Source organism: Electrophorus electricus, chromosome 18 (assembly GCF_013358815.1).
Source record: "Electrophorus electricus isolate fEleEle1 chromosome 18, fEleEle1.pri, whole genome shotgun sequence".
NCBI lineage: Eukaryota > Metazoa > Chordata > Actinopteri > Gymnotiformes > Gymnotidae > Electrophorus > Electrophorus electricus.
The window spans coordinates 14,110,442-14,131,600 of NC_049552.1; the positions used below are offsets into that span (position 1 = coordinate 14,110,442).

General features: G+C 35.6%; 1 gene segment (V, D, J or C); it reads left to right on the plus strand.

Moving 5' to 3' along the window:
* The first annotated feature begins 12,845 nt into the window (after window positions 1-12,845).
* Window positions 12,846-13,447, plus strand: LOC118242949. The segment is given in 2 exon segments: window positions 12,846-12,935; window positions 13,072-13,447. Coding segments are annotated over 2 exon segments (402 nt in total).
* Window positions 13,448-21,159: the final 7,712 nt, after the last annotated feature.

Consider the following 21,159-nt stretch of genomic DNA (forward strand, 5'->3'; position numbering starts at 1 on the left):
AACAAACAAACTAAACAGACTCTACAGAGTCATATGGATGATCTAGATAATTGGGCTTTTATTCTGGGCTTCCTGCTCTCTCATTGGTTACTAAAAGGAAAAGGAGGAGGAGCTGAAGTATGATGTACAGAAAGAATGTCAATGTGAGACTTCTAAGTTACTTCTAAGACAGACGGCAAAGTATTACACAATGTTTCTCTGTTTATTTATGCTTTTAATAATACTCACAGGTAAGACTTCCTTCCATTTACAAAATATACCTTACTTACATGTTTATATATTACAAATGTTTAAATGTAAATATGTATGTATTGTTAAATATTATGTTACTACCTTCAATATGAACCTGTTGGAGAAATCATAAATCTGCATTGGATCAGTTTGTGTGACTAACTGAAGATCATTTTCAGGTGACAGCACACAGGACAGCATCACCTCTTTATCTACTGTAATCAGTTTTAAAGAAGACCAAACTGTTACACTCTCCTGTAACTACAGCTACACTGGGACTACACCCTATTTGCAGTGGTATCGCCAGTATTCCAATTCAAAGCCTCAGTTTCTTGTTTTAGTGACTGAATATGGACAAAATCAAACAGCTGATTCTGATCCTCGTCTGTCTACTCACGTTCATAAGAGTGTCAAGCGTGTGGATCTGCTGATCTCCTCTGCTGTAGTATCAGACTCTGCACTGTACTACTGCGCCCTGCAGCCCACAGTGACAGGAAAACATCATTCACTGTACAAAAACCTCCTACTGCACAGATAAGATTAAATAGGTATAATATATATGATGTATATGATTTAAATATGTATCTGAAAAGTGATGACTGAAATATTTGATAGTCACTATAGTGTGTCATAATGTGATATATGCTAATAAAACACATCAATGCCTTTTAGAGAAACATGAATACAAAAGCAGTACAAATGTTAAAAATGGGATTTTTGTGTAGTTTTATTTGTATGATATCATGGGTAGACATGCACTATTCATTTTAAAATGACAATAGTCTGCTCATCTCCAACACTTTGATGGATCAACACAAAATATTTTTCCCTTCCATCTCACTGTGAAGACAGCCGTCAACCAGAAGAGGGCAGACTTTACATAGAATAATGTTCTACCTTGTACCAATGTGGCTTGAAATTCTAGTGACAAGAAGATAGGACACTACCTTCATCAAAATCATTTTTACGCTTAGCGCAAACCAATGAAATAATTTCAGTATAAATACATGATTTTATCAGAATCATTACTCTTTACCTGTTCCTTGTTGTTAAAGAGTCCAAGAGTATCCACACATCAGACCCCCACAACCAGGGCTCATGGTCACTATGATTCCCTCCATAATTAGACAAATAAAGCAAATACAATATACCATGCTCAAAAAGCATGCATTTCTGCAGGAACATCCTCCAGAAAACCTGCAAAAAATTTTTTTTTGTTTTGTTTTGTTTTGTTTTTTTAAGCTCAAAGAGTATCATGCAACATCAACATTTTAAATAAATATTAACTAATAGTTAATATTAATATTAACAACCTCATATAAGCCTGTCAGTGATGAGGCCTGTGATCCTGCCCCATGCAACACAGGTGCCACCAGAGAGACCTAAAGGCTACATAACAGAAACTGAACACAGGAAGTGATACAAAATAAAATAAAACATACAATAATCACTTTGAAAGTGCATAGTGAACTGTATGAGTCTGTTTGACCAACTACAAAACAAAAATCCCAGATTACTTAGACCATGGCTCTATGATTTGAGATTAGACCACAGGACACAAATAATTCACCAGTACCCTTTGGAGTCTTCAGGAAAATAAAATCTACCACACAAAAAAAATCTAAACTTTGAATCTTAAATGATCAGAAATGGAGGAAACAATGTGAGCCATGTGGATGTTCTAGATAATTTGTCTTTTTTGCTGGGCTTCCTGCTCTCTCACTGGTTACTAAAAGGAAAAAGGAGGAGCTGAAGTATGATGTACACAAAGATTGTCAGTGAGAATTCTAAGCTACTTATAAGACAGAGGGCAAAGTTTAACACAATGTTTCTATGTTTATTTATGCTCTTAACAGTACTCACAGGTAAGACTTTTGTTCCATTTACCTTATATCCATTATTTACATTTTTATATATTACATATGTTTACCTGTTAGAAATATTTATGTTTTGTTAAATATTATGTTACTCTTCTCAGTATGAACCAGTTAAGGAGTAATCATTAATCTGTATTGGATCAGTTTGTGTGACACTGTTTAACTGACTAACTTAAGATCTTCTTCAGGTGACACTACACAGGATAGCATCACCTCTTTATCATCTGCAGTCAGTTTTAAAGAGGACCAAACAGTTACACTCTCCTGTAACTACAGCTTCACTGGGTCTGTGGACAATCTGCAATGGTATCGCCAATATTCCAATTCAGAGCCTCAGTTCATCGTTTTAGTGATGGAATATGAATAAAATCAAACAGCTGATTCTGATCCTCGTCTGTCTGCCCACAATCATAAGAGTGTCAAGCATTTCGATTTGAAAATCTCCTCTGCTGCAGTATCAGACTCTGCACTGTACTACTGTGCCCTGCAGCCCACAGTGACAGGAAAACTTCATTCACTGTACAAAAACCTGTAGAAATAAACTTCATTGTGGATTTCTCTGGAGATGTGAATAGATAGATGTGTATGGTTTATTTTAATGCAAGAAGAAATGTAAAGCCATTGAATGAAGAGAACTAAAATTTTTCTAAACCCCCCCCCCAAAAAAAACCAAAAACAAAACTTGTTTGTCAAATCTCAATGTAGACATAATACATAATAGGACTAAAAATGTCAAATTTACAGATACCACAAATAATGTATTCAGATATTTTAATTATTAATATATATATATATATATATATATATATATATATATATATATATATATATATATATATATATATATATATATATATATATATTCCATGAGTATGCATCTATTTGTTTTTATTCCCTGATAATTTGAAATTCTTAGAAATTGTATGTAAGCCACTTGCCATAAGGTGGCAGCACTCTGTAGGTATCTGCATATCTTATAGTGCCAAAAAATGAAGTTTTAAATCAGGATTGTATCAGAAGAGAATGGTGGTGAGATTAATTAATTTATTGTTTTTTCTAAAACAATGAAAATGTATATGGTGCTCACACTTCACCAGAAACATTTTGGTAATAATGCAATGACATTAGTTTTCTTTTCCGATGAAGAGCAACTAATATATATTGTTATTTAATTTGTAACAAGCGTGAATGAAGATTCTGTATACACACACAGACACACACACACACACACGTTACTAGCCATTTATTTAAAACGTTGATAGTTAATTAATCGAATACTTTTATCTAAGTACTTGTGGATGAATGGGCATACATTTCATGGACACATACCTAAATCTTGTAGAAAGCCTTCCCAGAAGAGTGGATACTGTTACAGTTGCGAAGCAGTGACCAACTCTATATTAATAGCTATAGATTTAAGATGGGATATCATAAAAGTAGCTGTTGCTGTAATCTGTATTTGTCCCAGATCTTTTATCCATATAGTCTATATAAATGCACACACAGGAAGGTAGTGACAGGGACAACCACACATAGAAGGTAAATGTGCAAATATGAGGCACAAAAGCCAATAAGGCGCTCTTTGAGGCTTTCTTTGAGAGCCTCACAAAAACACAAAACAGGAGTCTTTATTCATCATGGATAGAGCACTGCTCATCATCACCTTATCAGGTGATGATTAAAGAAGGAACACATAATAATATAATCCATTCAAGGAAAATTGTTCGAAGAACTCTAAGATATAATCTTTTAAATTACATTTAAAGGTATATTTTGTGAAGACCACATTTTTTTATGATGTCATCATTCTTACAGGGAGACTTTTTTGAGAAAGATAAATTGATTCCAGCAGCTTTTTTCCTTAATTAAAACTATACTCTGTGAACAGTCTACAGTGATATTGTTAATATTGCTCTTCCATATTCTCTATGCTATAAGAATGTATATCTGGAGGCTTCTGTAATATCAGAAAAAAAGCTTGAATTTAAGTGCAAATTATTATCAGAGGTGCTTTACAGAGGTACATTGATTTATTTTAGTGTATTATTAGCTTTTGTCGTTCTAAATTTAATAATGATGATATCATACTTTTGAGTTAGGATGTGGGTTACCTGCTATTCCTAACTGGGAACAAATGGATCTTGAGAGAAACATATTGTGATTATCAGTGTGAGGTGGTGTAAGGGTGGAGCTCTCTACCTCACTAGAAAACTACATGAATCCCTTTCAGCTTTGGCTTTTACTCACTCCTCTTTTAACGCAGAGCTGTGGGGAGGAGCTTCATAAAGCTTTATAGAGATAAAAGGTTATAAGAGTAAAGAAATATCTCAGAAGATTATCACTCTGACAAGACCACTCATGTTCACCATTACACTCCTGTGTGTGTGGCTTTCACTGGGTGAGTTTAGACTAAATTGTTTAAATTATATTAATTACATCAGTGTAAGTGTAGAATATGAGTCAAATTATGTGTTGTTTTAAAAGAGCAGCGTGATAGAGAGACTTATGTAACTATGACATGAACTAAACCTGTTATCTTTATGGTCTCTACTCTATGACAGGTGACTCTATAGCAGAGCCAATAGAACCACTTTCCCTCAATGAAGCTGTGCTTCAGGGTGGTAATGTTACTCTGTCCTGCAACTACAAAGAGTTCAGTGGTACTGTACATAATCTCCAGTGGTACCGACAGTATCCACAATCCAGACCAGAATTCCTACTTTATATCTTACCAAGTGGAACTAAAAGTGAACCTCTCCCACCGCGTCTATCTGCCAGTGTTGATAAAAATCTGAAACAAGTGGATCTGTTGATCTCCTCTGCTGCAGTATCAGATTCTGCACTGTACTACTGTACCCTGGTGCCCACAGTGACAGGAAACCCAACTCCACTGTACAAAAACCTCCCACACAAAGAAAGCTTTAGTAGAATAAACTAGTGTAGGTACACAACTGAGATTTGGATGCCTTCCCCAAGCTGTAAAACTTTGACATTTGCACATTTCCACAGAGGACTTGAACAAATGAATTATACACTGTATAGCTGAGCCATTTTGGCAGACATGGAGCACTCTGTCATGGAGTCAGGAGTTGTATTCTCCACATGCTCGGTTCCAGTCGGCAACTACCAGAACCTCCACTAAACTCACTGCTACAAAACCAACTTTGGCAGATTCAGCTCTTTACTACTGTACTCTTAGAGTAGGGGCCCAGTGATGCAATACTAGACAATCTCCTTTGTATTTGTACATCAAACCACAGCTGGTTACAAACAAGAAAGCCCATTACAAGTATATGGTAACACCTGCAAAAATTACTTCATTCTGGTGTTTGTTGATGGGCCAGCCTGTTGTTACATCAATGTCAATTGTTGTTGTAACTGTGAGCGGTAAGGAGGCGGACGCATATGCAGAGAAGAGCGAGATTTATTATGGGCAAATCCGAAATCAGAGTCGTTAGGGCAGTCCAGGGTCATAGAGCCTATACAGAGTGGACAAGGATACATTATCAAACGAACAAAACACACAGAGGCAAACAGAGAAAACAAGATATAACAGAAGCTAGGAAACATGAAGGCTAAGATAACAAAACAGGCTAACAAACGAAGGCTTTGAAACAGATGAGCTTTCAATCATCCAGATATTAAACCAAACACAATGAACCTAATACAAACTCAACCAGCAAATAAACATAAACTTGCAGATCAGATTCAAAGAAACATAATGAACCACCAAGAGCAAAGGCACAAGACAGGATTAAAATACATGAACTCATCAAGACTAGAAATGAGGGACAGGTGTGGAAAATCAAACGAGGGGCGGAGAAAATGAAACTATGGCATGGTACTAAAATACACAAAACAAGGAAAAACAGGGCGGGACTAATCATGACATGTATTATTTATTTTCTTCATATTGTTATTATGTATATTTAATATGTCATCCTCAAAGTCTCAGGCAGACATTTTTGAGAAAGTTAAATTAATTCCTCAGCCATGTTTTTTTTTACTTAATTAAAACTATACTCTGTGAATGAACAGTTTATAGTGATATTGTTAATATTGCTGTTCTATATTCTACATGAAGTTCCATATTCTACAAGAATGTATATCTGGAGGTTTCTGCTTTAATATTAGTAAAAAGGCTTGAATATAAATATCAGAAACAGGATTGAATACAACTGCAAATTATTATGAGAGGTGCAATAGAGAGATACATTGATTGTTTTAGCTGTTATTTGCTTTTGGGCAATTAGCATACTTTTATCATTCTAAATTAAATACTGATAATATCAGATTTTTGAGTTATTATGTGGGTTATCTGATATTCCTAACTGTAATCAAATGTCCCCAGTAATCTAAACTCTAATGAACAAAAAAATCTAAACTTTGAATTTCAAATAATCAAAAATAGACTAAACAAACCAGAGTCTACATGTGGATGGTACAGATAATTTAGGTTTGGTACTGCACTTCCTGCTCTTTCATTGGTTACTTAAAGGAAAAGGAGGAGGAGCTGAAGTATGATGTACAGAAAGAATGTCAATGTGAGACTTCTAAGTTACTTCTAAGACAGACGGCAAAGTACTACACAATGTTTCTCTGTTTATTTATGCTTTTAACAGTACTCACAGGTAAGACTTGGTTCCATTTACAATATATCCCTTACTTACATGTTTATATATTACATGTATGCTTACATGTAAATATGTATTGTTAAAATATTATGTTACAACCTTCAATATGAACCTGTTGAAGAAATCATAAATCTGCATTGGATCAGTTTGTGACTAACTGAAGATCTTTTTCAGGTGACAGCACTCAGGACAGCATCACCTCTTTATCTACTGCAGTCAGTTTTAAAGAGGACCAAACAGTTAGACTCTCCTGTAACTACAGCTTCACTCAGTCTGCGAACAATCTGCTGTGGTATCGCCAATATTCCAATTCATGGCCTCAGTTCATTGTTTTAGTGACTGAATATGGACAAAATCAAACAGCTGATTCTGATCCTCGTTTGTCTGCTCACGTTTATAAGAGTGTCAAGCGTTTGGATTTGAAAATCTCCTCTGCTGCAGTATCAGACTCTGCACTGTACTACTGTACCCTACGGCCGACAGTGACAGGAAAACATCATTCACTGTACAAAAATCTGTTTGAATATATTTCATTGTGGATGCCTGTGGAGATGTGAATACATTTCTTGGTTTGCTTTAATGCAAGAGGAAATTTAAAGCCATTGAATGAGGGAGAATAAGGATTTTCAAAAAAAAAAAAAGACACTTGTGTTTGTCAAATTTCAATCATACTAATCACCTAATACATACTAAATAATAAAACATAATAGAACTAAAAAGGGTAAACTTACTGATAACACAAATAAAGTTTTCCTGATATTTATTTTAACAAAAATAATATACATTCTATGAGCTTGCATCTATATGTGTTTATTGCCTGAGAATGTGTTATTCCTTTAAATTGTAAGTAAGCCACCTGTCAAAAGGTGGCAGCACTCTGTAAGTTTCTGCATGTCTAATATTGACAAAAAATGAATTTTTAAATCATGTATCAGAAAGCACCAAAAGGAGAATGGGGTGAGATTAATTAATTAATTTTTATTCTAAAACAACGAAAATATATTTGATGCTCACACTTCACTGCCCACATTCTTGTTAAAATGCAATGACATTAGTTTTCTTTTGTGATGAAGAGTAACTAAAGTATATTGTTACTTAATTTGTAAGAAGCATTAATAAGGATTCTTGTACACACACACACACACACACACACACACACACACACACACACACACACACACACACACACACACACACACACATTACTAGCTGCAGTTGTGCTTCATCACCTGACAGTTGAAAATTGTAGTAGCCTAAAAATAATATCCATTGCTCTGCAAAATTTAATGAATACCAATAACATTATTAAACAGCTTCCATATCTGTCCCAGTTTTATATTTCATACTGTTATTACAGTATATTACATATTTTCACATGTGCTCCATTCATTTAAAAAGTTGACAGTAAAATTAATCAAATACTACTCTCTAAATACTTGTGAATAAATGGGCAAAGGTTTCCATGGACACATTACAAAATCTTGTAGAAAGCCTTCCCAGAAGAGTGGATGCTATTACAGCTGCATAGCAGTGACTTCATTTTATTGTCTGGATTTAGAATGGGATGTCATAAAAGTGGCTGTAGCTGTAATATGTAGGTGTCCCAATACTTTTGTCCATATAGTTTATATAAACACACACACACACAGGAAGGTAGTGACAGGGGCAAACACACATAGAAGGTAAATATGCAAATACAAGGTCCAAAGGCAATAAGGCTCTTTGTGTTACAAAATATTACTTTGCTTCAGAGCACATTGTGATTGCAGGACGCAATATCATAAAAACAGTTCCTTACATGAATACATTTCATCGGTCATAACAGTTTCCCCTGCAGAGAGCCTCATAAAAACACAAAGTAGAAAAACAGGAGGGTCTTTATTCATCATGGAGAGAGCACTCCTCATCCTCACCTTAGTATCAGGTATGTGAAGGTTCAAGAGGAAATACTCATAAACACATAATCATATAATCCATTGAAGGAAAATTGTTAGAACTGTAAAATATGATCTTTTAAATTTCATTTACAGGTATATTTTGTGAAGACCAAATTGGACCAAAAGAAGAAATCTTGAATATTGCATAGGAAGAGTCTGTAAAACTTAGCTGTACATATGAACCAAGCAGTGAATATGTTTATCTTTACTGGTACAGAAAACATCCTCACCAAGCATCTCAGTTTTTAGTGCGGAAAGGTGCTCGGTTAAGGAGTGGATCTGGGTCTGCCCCACCTGCTCGGTTCCAGTCAACAACAACCAGAACCTCCACTGAACTCACCATTACAAAACCAAACTTTGGCAGATTCAGCTCTTTACTACTGTGCTCTTAGAGTAGGGGCCCAGTGATCCAAAGTTTCTGAGAGGCTGTAGAAAACAATACTACACAATCTCCTTTGTATTTGTACATCAAACCACAGCTGGTTACAAACAAGGAAACCCATTACAAGCATGTGGTAACACAAAAAAACTACTTAATTCTAGTGTTCATTGATAGGTCAGGATTTTGATAGTTCCCAACTCACTCTCATTCTTAAGTTCCATGCGAAATGTTATTGATTATCTTCATATTGATATTCAGTATTGTTACTGCTATATCATCATTCAGCCAATGACAAAGTATTTAATAGAGTGATGCCAATTTTTTTTTTGTTTGTTTGTTTTCTTAACTAAACTATATTTGCAGGAACAGTCTACAGTACAGTGGTGTTGTTAATATCCCAGTGCTGTGTATGGATGTGATGGAAGTGTATGTGGAGTATATACATGAATGTGTATCTGGAGTATCTATATGGATGTCTATCTGGAGGTTTCCCACAGTGAGTGGATTTCATAACCTCTCTGTGTTCCAGTCCTCCCCTCCCCACACACGAATTTAATGTATGTGTGTGTTTGTTTGTTTGTTTGTGTGTTTGTGTGTGATCTCTCACACCAAACTCTTCTCCGTTAAATCAGCATTTGATTCAGAAGGTCACTTGCAGGTGCAGAGCAGTTTATATGAATGTTTTGAATGCACACTGGGGTGAGGTTTAATCTGAGTAAGTTGCAAGTACCATGTACCTTGGTATTTGCTTAAAATAGGAAGTAGCCTATGTTCAGTCCACAAATCATACCAATTTAATCATTTTGGTGAGGATTATTTAAATATTGTGATTACTTCCTGGTTTTGTGTACAATGGTACTCCTCTATCCTCCCACAGAGAAGTTGCTGTTGGCTACATTTTTTTACACTAGTCCAGAATGAGCAAACCAAACATTCACACTAAAGAATGCTTCTAGCACTTTTATGTTGAAGTCATTGCTTGGATGGAAGATGTGGTAGTTAAACTTTTTGCATTGTGAGAAGATTAAGAACCCCAATTTTGAAATATGAAAGATCATATTTAGTTGCCTGTTTTCTGATTGACAGGTAATTAACAAAGCAATCTAAATACAATTTTTTGTTTGGTAGCTTTAGCAAGAACATCTTCATGGGCATATCTGCCAACACAATTACCCATTTTCCAAATGTCAATGTCATATCCTCAGGTTTTTGAAAAACTGTAGTCTTGCTAGTGTGAAAAATATCTAATTGCTACCAGCATTGTAAGATTTTTAATCAAACTAGTTTACAGTTGGTGCACTAGTGAGGTGAAGAATGCAAAAAAATTAAATCCAACTCAGCAGGCAATGAGAGTCAGCCAGGATGGTAGAGAAAAACAGATGAACTTCACAGACACCATTTGTATACAACAATGGAGCCTCAAGAACAACTTAATCCTTAAGTTAGAATTCTTCTTTAATCCTTCTTTTCTCCCCCCTCAGGGAGTTCTATCCTCCAGTGATGATTTTCTCTTATTTTATTATCTGGAGGAAGTGTCATTCCTCCAATCATGGTCCTCTTTCTTACCTTCTCATCTCTTATCAACTCCCCCTTTCTTGAAAACAAACCTCATAGTGTATTAATATCTGTTTGATCATCACTTTTCTCTTGTCATTATTTATAATTAAATTTAGGCCCAGGCCCTATATTGGGCATAGCAGATTTGAGCCTATGTGAGTGTGCTGTTGTGGGGTGTGTGTGTGTGTGTGTGAGAGAGAGAGAGAGAGAGAGAGAGAGAGAGAGAGAGAGAGAGAGAGAGAGAGAGAGAGAGTGAGTGAGTGAGTGAGTGAGTGAGTGAGCATGAGTGCATATAATGTTCTACTGTATCTGTTTTCCTGATTTAGGCCTCAGGACTAGCAGAGTTATTGCATAGAACTTAAGCCTTAGGCCCTGGGCCTCTTTTCATATTTATATTTGATATTTCCCTTTCTTGGAAAAAAAAAGCTAATTGTGTATTAATATTAATCATCACTGCTTAATCTTCTTAATCATCACTATTTGTCCTATAATTATTTAAGATCCAAGTAATTAAATTTAGGCCCCGGCCCTCTATTGGGCCTAGCAGATTTGAACCTATGTGTGTGTGTGTGTGTGCGTGTGTGTGTGTGCTTGAGAAAGAGAGACAGAGAAGATAGTGGATAATGAAGATAACCACCAAAACCATTTGACAAAATACACCAGTCCTCAATAAATGATTTAATTTATTATTAACAATATTCACAATAAACCATTATTGCACCAGGCAATGTAGTCTGATAACAAGCCTTTTTTGCCAAGCAACACAACAACAAGGTGACACTTTGAGGCAAATAGGATGTGGGGAAGAGGCACGACAGACATTTATCAAACAGACATTTATTGTTTATACACCTGCGATACGTTTAACACAACACGCTCGACTTATATATATTTCAAACACCAGCAACGCATACTACAACACAGGAGACATATATACACACAAAACAATTACACATAATTCAGAACAGGTGGACGACATGAGAGGGCCTGGCAACAGACGAACACACGAAGACGTTTCAGGAGAGGGAGGGGCCATAACGTGACAAACAAAGATTAGTCTATTCAATGAAGGACTGCATTAATCCAAAATCCATTTATTGTGGCAGTGAGTTTTGCAAATACTGAGAATGGCTTCCAACATAGCCCAGTCAATCAGCCTTTCTGACTGAACTATTTGTTTATAGCATCCAAGAACAATTAATTTTTAGTTTATTATTTATTTTAGAACATGTATCAAGTTTTCAGGCATCATGAAGTTACTTTAGTGATGAATATCATATATTTTGAGTGTGAATGAGGGCCATATTCACATCCTGACCATATGCTTTAGTTTTTGGTAGACAAAAAATAGTCACGTTATCGAAATGGTAACTTTCATGAGTTAAGAATGATTAATCATTAATAAATTAGTTAAAAACAGGGCATTTCCTTGTTAATCAGGGTGGTGCTCCAATGAACCATATCAACTGTGATTTATTAAAGTGTTAAAACCGCTACATATGGTTCAACTATAGTGTACATCGCATATACATACAAATCAACCAAACACTGCAGAATCTCTAGAAGATAATGTGTATATTCAGATTAATCTGAATTACAAACCCTGGTTCTCCAGTGAGTTCAGGAAACCAGATACAGCCAAAGAAGAGACATGCAGGTGTAGTGACCTCAGTGCATACAAAAAGACCAACTATACACTCAATAAGCCGGTGAGGACTGAAACATAAATACAGAAAACACTGGAACATCAGGCATGTGTCCTGTACTTAGGGATTGTTTAATCTACTGTATAGATATGCGTATAGTTTATTAATAACATTATGTTCAGTTTATAGCATGTGCTGCCATGTTGTCTGTATTTATCATACTTGCACTGTCTGCTGCAATTTTGTATCAAATGTCATATAAACCTATTTTTCATTCTGTAATCATTTCAACACCTCTGGTGAGACAGACTGACACATTTGTATTCAACAGTATTTTAGCACATATGCAGAGCTTCTATGTGTTTTCATGATTTCCTAATTACCAGTTCAGTGTTCAATTGTTTGTGGTGGAATTAGTTGATACTATAATTACTGTTCTGTGCTGTGTGAAAATAATGATACAGACCAGTCTTTGTCAGTGTTTGCTCGTGATACAGATTAATTCTGTAAACCCTCCAGAAGAGGGCAGAGTTCATCTAGAAACTGCAGGTGATGTAACACTGGGTCGGTCTAAGGGAAGCTGAAGAAAAGAAGATACTGTAGCAGAAACCGAATCTGCAGATCAGTCATGGCATATATTGGTGGACAATGGGTTCTGTTTCTCATTTTAGGTAAGATGCACATGATTACTGGACATTCTACTGAACATCCTGGGGAAGAGTTCAAATAATAAAGAAGGGTTTACACTTACTAAATCGAACTAGTCCTAAATTGCACTAAATTGCTCTTGTCTTTCACTCTTTTCAGCAGGTTATAGTTCTGGAGAAGGAATAGAACCAGTGTCTTCTACTGTAAACGTCCTACAAGGAAATCCTGTTACCCTCTCCTGCCGGTACAATGGATCGTCTACAACTGATTATCTGCTGTGGTATCGTCAGTATTCCAGATCCAGACCACAGTTTCTATACTTGGTTGATGAAGCTAAATTTGAACAAAAAGCTGAACCCCCAGTACCAGGAATGTCTGCAGTAGTAAATGAGGACAAAAATTGTGTGGATCTGAAAATCTCCTCTGCTGCAGTATCAGACTCTGCACTGTACTACTGTGCCCTGCAGCCCACAGTGACAGGAAACCCAGCTACACTGTACAGAAACCTGTGTGAATAAACTTCATTGTGAATGCCTGTGGAGATGTGAATAAATTTCTTGGTTTCCTTTAATGCAAGAAGAAATTTACAGCCATTGAAGGATTTCTTTAAAAACAAAATTGTGTTTCTCAAATATCAATAATACTAAATACATAATACATACTAAATAATAATGATACATAATAGAACCAAAAACGTACATATACCACAAGTATTGCATTCAGATATTTTATTTATTTTAACAAAAAAAAGTATGCATTCTATGGGCATGCATATATATATTATATGCATGCATATTATATATATATATATATATATATATATATATATATATATATATATATATATATATATATATATATATTAGGTTTTTTTTTTTGTTTTTGGTCTGTATGGTCTGTAGTCTGGCCTGCAGCTCACAGTTGGTCGGGCCTGCAGCCCACAGTGACACCCAGCTATACTGTACAAAAACACATACTACAGAAACAAGCCTGAACATGTAGTTTTTAGAACATACTTTGAAAAGCAGCCTTGAATATCATGAAGGTACTATCTAAATAAAACCTGATGATGATGATGATGATGATCTCTGTATTTGTAATATATAAAATGAGATGTGGGAAACAAAGCCACTTTAATGTTTCATTATATATAACAGTTAAGGGGACAAAATTAATTAATTAATTATTAACTAGCATTGATATAATGACAAGCTTATGATATTTAATCACAGCGTATATCATGTACACATACAAAATCAACTAAAACCTGCAGAATCTCTAGAAGATCATGTGAAGATTCAGATTAATCAGATGTACAACATCTACAAACCCTGGTGCTCCAGTGAGTTCAGAAAACCCGATACAGCCAAAGAATGAGACATGCAGGTGTAGTGACCTCAGTGCATACAAATGGATGAAGTATAAACTCAATAAGACAGTGAGGACTGCAAAGCACAAATACAGAAAACACTGGAACAGCAGGCATGTGTCCTGTACTTGGGGATTATTTAATCTACTGTATAGATATATGTATATATATGCTCTGTATTACTGTGCCCTGCAGCCCACAGTGACAAGAAACTAAAGTAATCTGTGCAAAAACCTCTGACTGAGTTAAACAACAATAGTCTCACCAAAACTTTAATGTTACCTGACATTTTACATATATTACATGAAAATATTCTTAACCAATTTGTTCAATTAATTCAGTGTTTGAATAGTTAAGATTCAGTTTCATGAGTTATTTCACTTTTATTGGTCTTAATTGTTACATCCTGCATGGAAGATGCACCATTTAAACACCACACACACTGCACTGAATCACCAGACACTTAAGATGTTTTTATGCACGCTGGTGGCAGGAGGCTCAGTGGTTAAAGTACTTGCCTTTTAATCGGTTGGTTGCTGGTTCAAGCCCCAACACTATTAAGTTACCACTCTTGGGCCCCTGAGCAAGACCCTTAAGTGTTGGGTAAATGTATGTTACTGCAATAAAGATTTCATTTTGCAAACTTTTACACCTGACCTCATGTGTCTTTACCTCCTAGTGCCTTGATTCAAGAATAATTGGAGTTACAATCACAAAAGTTTCATTTACTGAAAGCCATAACATATGGATGTTATGGCCACTGCCATATTGAGTCTGTTGTGTGTATTTTTGCATTCTCATTTTTATTTTGCAGGTTGTTCAGAAGATGTTGCAACAGGGGGCTGATTCCTATCAGTTAGGACTGACAGCTGTGACTAGTCAGCGGGTTTGTTGTCTATTAGTTACATACTCATGTTGGGTTTGTACTGGTCCCCCATGGTATCTTGAGTGATAGAGTCCACATGGTCATGGTAGATGCAAGGTTTGATGTGGGCTATGAGCCTGTACACACAACTGACCTTTTGATTTGAGGTAAAGACCATGATATACCCCTGGGTTTTTGTATTTGAAACGGATGTTTCTTTTAATATCATTCTTGTGCCAGACAAATAACAAAGTCAGTTCAAAGTGTGGTGAACATGATGAGATCAGTTCTTTCAGTTGTACTCCAATGATTTGCTGTACACAGTTGTGTTCATGTATTCAGGTGAAGAACATTAGTAGCTGAAGTAAAGGATCTGAGCACTTTACATGTATGTGACAAGCAACAGATGCACTAATGATGCAGCAATAAGAACTTTGTCCTTTTAAAATGAATTACTTTTATAGCAGCTGTAAATTCCTTAAAATATCTAATAGTTTGCTATATTCAAATTATTTTATCCTATGTCTAAACTACTAAGAATTAAAAGTGATCTCTCAAACTCTTATCCATTAAAACAGCATTTAATTCAAAAGGTCAAATTCCTGGTGCAGAGCAGTTCATATGAATGTTTTGAATGCACTCTGATGTAAGGTTAGCCTTTCACTGAACAACTGTAAGTACCATGTATACAGGCGTTTCACTAAAATAGGAAGTAGCCTATGCTTGATCTACAAATCATCCCCATTTAATATTTTTGGTGAGGATTATTTAAATATTGTGTTTACATCCTGGTTTTGAGTATAATCGCTGATGTTGGGCACACCCAGTGTTTATAAATCACACTGTAATATTGATGCTGGTGCAATGTCATTTATAATCCACATTAGATCAACAATACACCCACTGCTGATTCAGTTTGATCATATTCACAATGGAGACACAATTCTTCTTGATTTACATTATGGCATCAGGTACTGGCTATCGATTTGGTTGAATAATTTGTTTGAGAACCACAGATTCAAAATTAAATTATGTTTATTGCATTTTCTAACAGGTGTGTTTTGCGCTGATCAAATCGGACCAAACCAGAAACAGAATACCGAGGTTTTTCACAAAGAGGGACAATCTGTTACACTGGAATGTTCATATTATTCAACTAATCAATATGTTCTTCTTTACTGGTACAGACAGTATCCTAACAAAAAACCACAGTATTTACTGCGTAAACCTGCTCGGTCAAGTACTCTTGCTGAGCACAGATCAGACCCACGGTTTTCATCAGCTACCTCTTACACATCCACTCAGCTCACTATTAGTGGACTAACTCTGGCAGACACAGCTCTCTACTATTGTGCTCTACGCACCCAGTGATATAAAGTCTCTGAGAGCCTTTACAAAAACTAATACACAATATTTGCTTTGAACCCGAGAAGCAGCTAAACCACAATGCTGTTAGTTACACCTGGAAAAAAGGGTTCGGGTGGTATAGTGGTTAAACATCATAAAAAGATCTTTGAACAAACATATTTTTGTATGACATGCTTATTATTTGAAATAAATTGGTGTGAGTGAAGTTACCAGCAGAAGACATCAGGAGAAGCATGACACTGTTCACTAAGGAATAATAAAAAAAACTATATATATATATATATATATATATATATATATATATATATATATATATATAGTTAAAGAACAGTGTGTAAGATTTAGGGGGATCTATAACCAGGAATGAAATATACAAAACAAGTTTTCATTATTGTATAAACACCTGTAAGTATGAATAATTGTTTTTCTTTGAATGAGTTCTTAATATCTACATATGGAGCATGTTGTCTTCCAGCAGATACCACCTGGACTATTTACAGTAGTCCAAAATGGACAAACCAAACATTCAACAGACCCTCTATTGGGCCTAGCAGATTTGAACGTGTGTGTGTCTGTGTTTGTTTGAGAAAGAGAGACAGAGAGCGTGAAAACGCGAGTGCATGTCATGATCTATTGTGTCCATTTCCCTGATTTAGGCCTCAGGACTAGCAGAGTTATTGCTTTGAACTTAAGCCTTAGGCACTGACCTCTTTTAACGCAGAGCTGTGGGGAGGAGCGTCATAAAGCTTTATAGAGATAAAAGGATGTAAGAGTAAAGAAATATCTCAGATTATCACTCTGACAAGACCACTCATCATGTTCTCCATTACACTCCTGTGTGTGTGGCTTTCACAGGGTGAGTTTAGACTAAATTGTTTAAATTATACTAATTTCATCAGTGTAAGTGTAGAATATGAGTTAAATTATGTGTTGTTTTAAAAGAGCAGAGTGATAGTCAGACTTATGTAACTATGGCATGAACTAAACCTGTTATCTTTATGGTCTCTTCTCTATGACAGGTGATTCTATGGTAGAACCAATAGATCCACTTTCCCTCAATGAAGCTGTGTTTCAGAGTGATAATGTTACTCCCTCCTGCAGCTACAAAGAGTTCAATGGTACTGTACAGAATCTCCACTGGTGCCGGCAGTATCCACAATCCAGACCAGAATTCCTCCTTTATATCTTACCAAGTGGAACTAAAAGTGAACCTCTCCCACCGCGTCTATCTGCCAGTGTTGATAAAAATCTGAAACAAGTGGATCTGTTGATCTCCTCTGCTGCAGTATCAGATTCTGCACTGTACTACTGTACCCTGGTGCCCACAGTGACAGGAAACCCAACTCCACTGTACAAAAACCTCCCACACAAAGAAAGCTTTAGTAGAATAAACTAGTGTAGGTACACAACTGAGATTTGGATGCCTTCCCCAAGCTGTAAAACTTTGACATTTGCACATTTCCACAGAGGACTTGAACAAATGAATTATACGCTGTATAGCTGAGCCATTTTGGCGGACATGGAGCACTCTGTCATGGAGTCAGGAGTTGTATTCTCCACATGCTCGGTTCCAGTCGGCAACTACCAGAACCTCCACTGAACTCACTGTTACAAAACCAACTTTGGCTGATTCAGCTCTTTACTACTGTACTCTTAGAGTAGGGGCCCAGTGATGCAATACTAGACAATCTCCTTTGTATTTGTACATCAAACCACAGCTGGTTACACACAAGAAAGCCCATTACAAGTAAGTGGTAACACCTGCAAAAATTACTTCACTCTGGTGTTTGTTGATAGGCCAGCCTGTTGGTACATCAATGTCAATTGTTGTTGTAACGGTGAGCGGTAAGGAGGCGGACGCATATGCGGAGAAGAGCGAGATTTATTATGGGCAAATCCAAAATCAGAGTTGTTAAGGCAGTCCAGGGTCATAGAGCCTATACAGAATGTACAAGGATACATTATCAAACGAACAAAACACATGAAGGCAAACAGGGGAAGCAGGATATAACAGAGGCTAGGAAACATGAAGGCTATGATAACAAAACAGGCTAACAAACGAAGGCTTTGAAACAGACGAGCTTTCAATCATCCAGACATTAAACCAAACACAATGAACCTAACACAAACTCAACCAGCAAATAAACATAACGTGCAGATCAGATTCAAAGAAACATAATGAACCACCAAGAGCAAAGGCACAAGACAGGGTTTAAATACATGAACTTAACAAGACTAGAAATGAGGGACAGGTGTGGAAAATCAAACGAGGGGCAGAGAAAATGAAATTATGGCATGGAAATAAAATACACAAGACAGGGAAAAGCAGGGAGGGACTAATCATGACATGTATTATTTATTATCTTCATATTGTTATTATGAATATTTATTATGTCATCCTCAAAGTCTCAGGGAGACATTTTTGAGAAAGTTAAATTGATTCCTCAACCATGTTTTTTTTTACTTAATTAAAACTATAATCTGTGAATGAACAGTCTATAGTGATATTGTTAATATTGCCGTTCTATATTCTACATGAAGTTCCATATTCTACAAGAATGTATATCTGGAGTTTTCTGCTTTAATATTAGTAAAAAGGCTTGAATATAAATATCAGAAACAGGATTGAATACAACTGCAAATTATTATCAGAGGTGCAATAGAGAGATACATTGATTGTTTTAGCTGTTATTTGCTTTTGGGCAATTAGCATACTTTTATCATTCTAAATTAAATACTGATAATATCAGATTTTTGAGTTATTATGTGGGTTATCTGATATTCCTAACTGTAATCAAATGTCCCCAGTAATCTAAACTCTAATGAACAAAAAAATCTAAACTTTGAATTTCAAATAATCAGAAATAGACTAAACAAACCAGAGTCTACATGTGGATGGTACAGATAATTTAGGTTTGGTACTGCACTTCCTGCTCTTTCATTGGTTACTTAAAGGAAAAGGAGGAGGAGCTGAAGTATGATGTACAGAAAGAATGTCAATGTGAGATTTGTAAGTTACTTCTAAGACAGAAGGAAAAGTATTACACAATGTTTCTCTGTTTATTTATGCTTTTAACAGTACTCACAGGTAAGACTTGGTTCCATTTACAATATATCCCTTACTTACATGTTTATATAATACAAATGTTTACATGTAAATATGTATTGTTAAAATATTATGTTACAAATATTTTGTTCCCTTCAATATGAACCTGTTGGAGAAATCATAAATCTGCATTGGATCAGTTTGTGTGACTAACTGAAGATCTTTTTCAGGTGACAGCACACAGGACAGCATCACCTCTTTATCTACTGCAGTCAGTTTTAAAGAGGACCAAACAGTTACACTCTCCTGTAACTACAGCTACACTGGATCTGTGGGCAATCTGCTGTGGTATCGCCAATATTCTAATTCAGAGCCTCAGTTCATTGTTTTAGTGATGGAATATGGAGAAAATCAAACGGCTGATTCTGATCCTCGTCTGTCTGCTCACGTTCATAAGAGTGTCAAGCATTTCGATTTGAAAATCTCCTCTGCTGTAGTATCAGACTCTGCACTGTACTACTGTGCCATACAGCCCACAGTGACAGGAAAATTTCATTCACTGTACAAAAATCTGTGGAAAAAACTTCATTGTGGATTTCTCTGGAGATGTGAATAGATAGATGTGTATGGTTTACTTTAATGCAAGAAGAAATGTAAAGCCATTGAATGAAGAGAACTAAAATTTTTCTAAACCCCCCCCCAAAAAACCAAAAACAAAACTTGTTTGTCAAATCTCAATGTAGACATAATACATAATAGGACTAAAAATGTCAAATTTACAGATACCACAAATAATGTTTTCAGATATTTTAATTATTAAATATATATATATATATATATATATATATTCCATGAGTATGCATCTATTTGTTTTTATTCCCTGAGAATTTGAAATTCTTAGAAATTGTAAGTAAGCCACTTGCCATAAGGTGGCAGCACTCTGTAGGTATCTGCATATCTTATAGTGCCAAAAAATGAAGTTTTAAATCAGGACTGTATCAGAAGAGAATGGTGGTGAGATTAATTAATTTATTGTTTTTTCTAAAACAATGAAAATGTCTATGATGCTCACACTTCACTACAAACATTTTGGTAATAATGCAATGACATTAGTTTTCTTTTTTGATGAAGAGCAACTAATATATATTGTTTTTTAATTTGTAACAAGCGTGAATGAAGATTCTGTATACACACACAGACACACACACACACAAACGTTACTATCCATTTATTAAAACGTTGATAGTTAATTAATCAAATACTTCTATCTGAGTACTTGTGGATGAATGGGCATACATTTCATGGACACATACCTAAATCTTGTAGAAAGCCTTCCCAGAAGAGTGGATACTGTTACAGCTGCGAAGCAGTGACCAACTCTATATTAATAGCTATAGATTTAAGATGGGATATCATAAAAGTAGCTGTTGCTGTAATCTGTATTTGTCCCAGATCTTTTATCCATATAGTCTATAAAAATGCACACACAGGAAGGTAGTGACAGGGACAACCACACATAGAAGGTAAATGTGCAAATATGAGGCAAAAAAGCCAATAAGGCGCTCTTTGAGGCTTTCTTTGACAGCCTCACAAAAACAC